Source organism: Nothoprocta perdicaria, unplaced genomic scaffold (assembly GCF_003342845.1).
Source record: "Nothoprocta perdicaria isolate Ctin4 unplaced genomic scaffold, notPer1 scaffold_25, whole genome shotgun sequence".
Lineage (NCBI taxonomy): Eukaryota > Metazoa > Chordata > Aves > Tinamiformes > Tinamidae > Nothoprocta > Nothoprocta perdicaria.
The window spans coordinates 5,527,356-5,531,377 of NW_020455477.1; the positions used below are offsets into that span (position 1 = coordinate 5,527,356).

Genomic DNA, 4,022 nt, shown 5'->3' on the forward strand with positions numbered 1-4,022 from the left:
AAAAAAAAGTCCTTAAACTTTTTGCATCATTGCAGCATTTGAGCTTTTAAAGAGTATACTTTTGGGGGGGGGAAGTAACTTCTACTAAAATGTGCAAGTTAGGCTTACATGGTGTTTTGGACAAATCTGTCAAGCTAACAGCTGTAGCTAGAGGCTTCTATGGGGTTGAATACAGCACTAATGTCAGAAAAGGTTCACTTCTCAGTCTTCCAAGTTCAGTGGCAGAAATAAAACTACAGAAACCCAAACTGTTTCTAAAATGAAATCACTAGGGACAACTTTTTTTTTATTTCTTATTTATAGCTTATTTATAGTTTTAACACTCTGCTAAAATGTAGCCCCAAAAATGTAATACAACCTGTGAAATCCTCTTTTTTTTCTTGCTGGTTCAATTTGTGAGGWAGAGTTAGAAGGGAGTGAGGGGCCTTCCCTTTTTATCAAGGTCACACAGAGGCCAACGTCAGGACGTGTCATATGCAGACATGGAGCAAGGCAGAAAAGACCAGCAAGGGTGACTGGAATGCTTTGTCCTCTCAGAGAATTACAGGTTCTTGGAAAACACAATGGAATTCTTCACTTGTGGGATCCTCCCTCTGCTGCAGAAGAGATCCAGCCTTGTTAAAGGAGTGAGGGGCCCTACAGAGCTTTTTGGCTGCCCATGCAGCTGACAGACACCCATGGAACTACTCAAATAWATAAGACGCCCTGAAAAGCAAGGCTATATGATAACTTATGACAGAAGCTCTGACTGAGCATGCAAAGGGATACAAGATTGCTTGGAATAAATAGGGAAAAAAAMCCAGCAAAACTGACAGAAATGAAACAACAGAAATTTCTAAGATTAAGAAAACAAACAAGCAAAAACCTCTTCTTGATCACAGTAACTTTAAGCTGTAGCATAATTTAAGGGCATGGCACATTCAGAGAGAGGCTGGCAGATCTAGCACAGGGCCACCAGCAAGATGTAAGCAGCATGAAAATATACCATACCTTTACTGTATAGTTGAAGTGCTTTGCAGTTTGCATGAAGCGATGAAAGCCATCTGTTTCTTTAGTTGCTACAGTAAAAACTAATAGTTTATCTGAGTGAGAAGAAAAAAAAAAGGAATATTCATTAATATATTTGTAAGCCACAGTTCAGAACAAAAACATAGGGAACAGCACTGGACCTATGAACAGCACAGGAGTTACAGGACTTCTGTGTCCTGTTCAAAGGGAGAAGGTGAATGGACTGTCCTATTACAAACCTGGGACATCAGCAAACAAGGAAATGCAAAGGAGGAGGATCCTGTATTTAAAATTATCCTCAGGAAGAGGAAGCACAGAAATATATCTATCATAAATAATCATCTCAAGAGATAAAAACAAAGTTCCTATGACTGCTGGACAGGAAGGACTCTTTAAAACCAAAATAATAYATTACTCTTTGGTCTAAGCTAGTCCTGTGACCTCATATCCAGAGCTGAATGATACTAGAGAACTTCACCACATCTCAACAAATCCTAAAAGCAACAGCAGWCAGACTTTAATAGTTTTGATTTTAAAATAATAACAATAATAAAACAGGATGGAAAACCCAGTGGAAACAYGTCCTTAACCAGGCTGCATTTAGTACTTTTAAGCCTTTCGCAGAGACAAAGAAGCGAGGCACTTTGTTTTATTCAGAACCTGGTACATAAAAACTATACCAGTGCTCATTTTGCCCACTTACAGCATACAAGCTGTATGTCTTTGCAACCAATTTCCTTTCCATATCCCAGACTCTATCCAATACAGTGCATAATTGGGACACATAATGCAAAGCTATCAAAAATACAGGACTTGCCTCCAACATGAAGTATTTCAGTCAGACCAGCCCAGATCCYACAGCACATACCCAATTTGGTCTAAGTTCAAGCAACAGCTGCTCTCTAAACGCTGCTCATGAGATCAGTCCTTACAGAAAGCAAAATTAATCACGCCTAATGGCTATTCCAGACACAGTGCTGCTGTTAACTCACTTTCCCAGGAAAAGTCTGCTGGGTTTATCTTCACCAGCACTGCAACACTGATAGAGGTGGCTGCTGTRAAAACCATTGCCACTAATCCTCACCTCTTTCACCAATGCAGACATAGTAGTCCTCAGACATGAGGCTTCATCATCAATCCATTTAAGTCAATCACTGACCATCTGGTTTTGTTTGACACCAGCAGAATTAACATACTGGAAGATGTTCCACTTTCCTCTTTGTAGGGAAATGGTATCTTACTTGCTACATATATGACACTCTGCAAGCATATACCCAGGTATTTGAGAGGAGTCCCTAGGCAGTTAATTCAACTAGTAAATACATCTTTAGGAACACAGAGATAACTTGCAGGCTAACATAAAAACACATTCTAAAGCTCAATGAAATTTAAATCTATTTAATATAGCTGTAGGCAAACTGTGCAGATTGGTCTCAGGAGTCACTAATACTTTTTCCACTKAAATGACAGAATGCTTGAAGTTGGAAAGGACTTTCAAAGGTCATCCAGCCAAACCCCCTGATCAAGCAGGGTCACTTACAGCATACTGCCCAGGACTATGTCTGTATAGCTTGTATAGCTTTTGAGCATCTCCAAGCAAGGAGACTCCACAGCCTCCTTGGGCAACCTGTTCCAGTGCTCACAGTAAAGAAGTCTTACCCCATGCTTAGGTGGAGCTTCCTGTATTTCAGTTTGCGTCCATTGATTCTCATCCATGAAGCTGGTCCAACATGCTTATTTTAGRTATTTACACACATTGATAAGTTACTCTCCCCTATACCTTGGTCTTTTGTTCTCCAGCCTGAACAGGCCTAACTCTCAGCTTTTTCCTCATATGAGGCATGCTCCAGGCACTTAATCATCTTAAACTCTTCCCTGGACTCACTCCAATGGCTCCACGTCTCTCCTGTACTAGGAAGGCCAGAATTGGCTGCAACACCCTAGATGTRGGCTCAACAGGGCTGAGTAAAAGGGGAGGATCAGCTCCCTCGACCTGCTGCCAAGGCTCTGCTCTTCCTAATGTAGCCCAAGAAACCACTGGCYATCTTGGCCCCAAGAGCAAGCATGTCCAACAGGATCTTCATTGCCATCTCTGGGAACATACTTTCCAACAGTCCCCAGAAACAGCTGAGGCAGTAGGCCTCTTGGTGACCTTTAAGAAGAGCCAAATAGGGTCTAACAGGGGTCTACTGGCTCATAAGGGTTATATTCCCTAAGATCTCAGACTCTAAGAGAAATGGAGAGATCCATCTCTACCTGCCCTCTATCCCACTAACAGTTTTGCAGACCTCTCATATCAAGCTTCTTGTTTATCTGGCCTTTTACTTTTGTTTATCTTTGTTTTTGTTTATTTTTGCCCTTCTCCTTAGTGCAGACGTGAAGATTTTAATTTCTGGCTCTGTCCAACCATATTGATGATCTTCCAGGCAATAYACAACAAAGGCGAAAGCAAAAACACTTAAAACATTTAGATCAACTCAGCTTGAACACTCAACCATTTTGGACAGACAGAACATTTTAAAAGGTGAAATTCTTCCACCTTTTCCTCACTTGTATGCTAGCAACCTTTTGTAGAAGAATAATCCAAAGAAAACCCTGTGTGCACTTCTTAAATTGACAGGAAGATTCTTGCAGAGGATTCCACTGCAATGTATTCATAAATGCAGTGAGTCACACAGAGACAAACACAGCAATAATATATTATGCCCCAAGTCGCTGAAGTGATTCAGTAAGTTCAAAATCATTTATTTTAAAGGTCATGAAATCTAAGTAATTCTACAGCAGACATCACAAAATGGATAAAGAACATGGTATCTCTAGATCATGACTAAAACAGAACTGTAGAGAGAGGGTAGGATTTTTCTCTAGGAAACACACGTCAGACATGATTACTTTTTTTCTTCAATCCCTGCATTTTCAAATTAGAAGGAACTGGAAAATGTGATCATACCAGACTGCATCACCAAGCCAAATACGTCCTTTACTGAAAGCTTCCCAGGTAAACTCTCAAGCAC

At 40.5% G+C, this 4,022-nt stretch overlaps 1 protein-coding gene across 1 annotated transcript in view; it reads right to left on the reverse strand.

Annotated features, from left to right (window-relative positions):
• Positions 1 to 1,082, reverse strand: part of PLOD2 (procollagen-lysine,2-oxoglutarate 5-dioxygenase 2) — a 30,336-nt gene extending 29,254 nt beyond the window's left edge. The window contains exon 1 of the mRNA XM_026040095.1: positions 991 to 1,082. Coding sequence (XP_025895880.1) covers positions 991 to 1,026 — 36 coding nt within the window. The 5' untranslated portion in view covers positions 1,027 to 1,082. The remainder of the gene's footprint in view (positions 1 to 990) is intronic.
• Between the last annotated feature and the right edge of the window lie 2,940 nt (positions 1,083 to 4,022).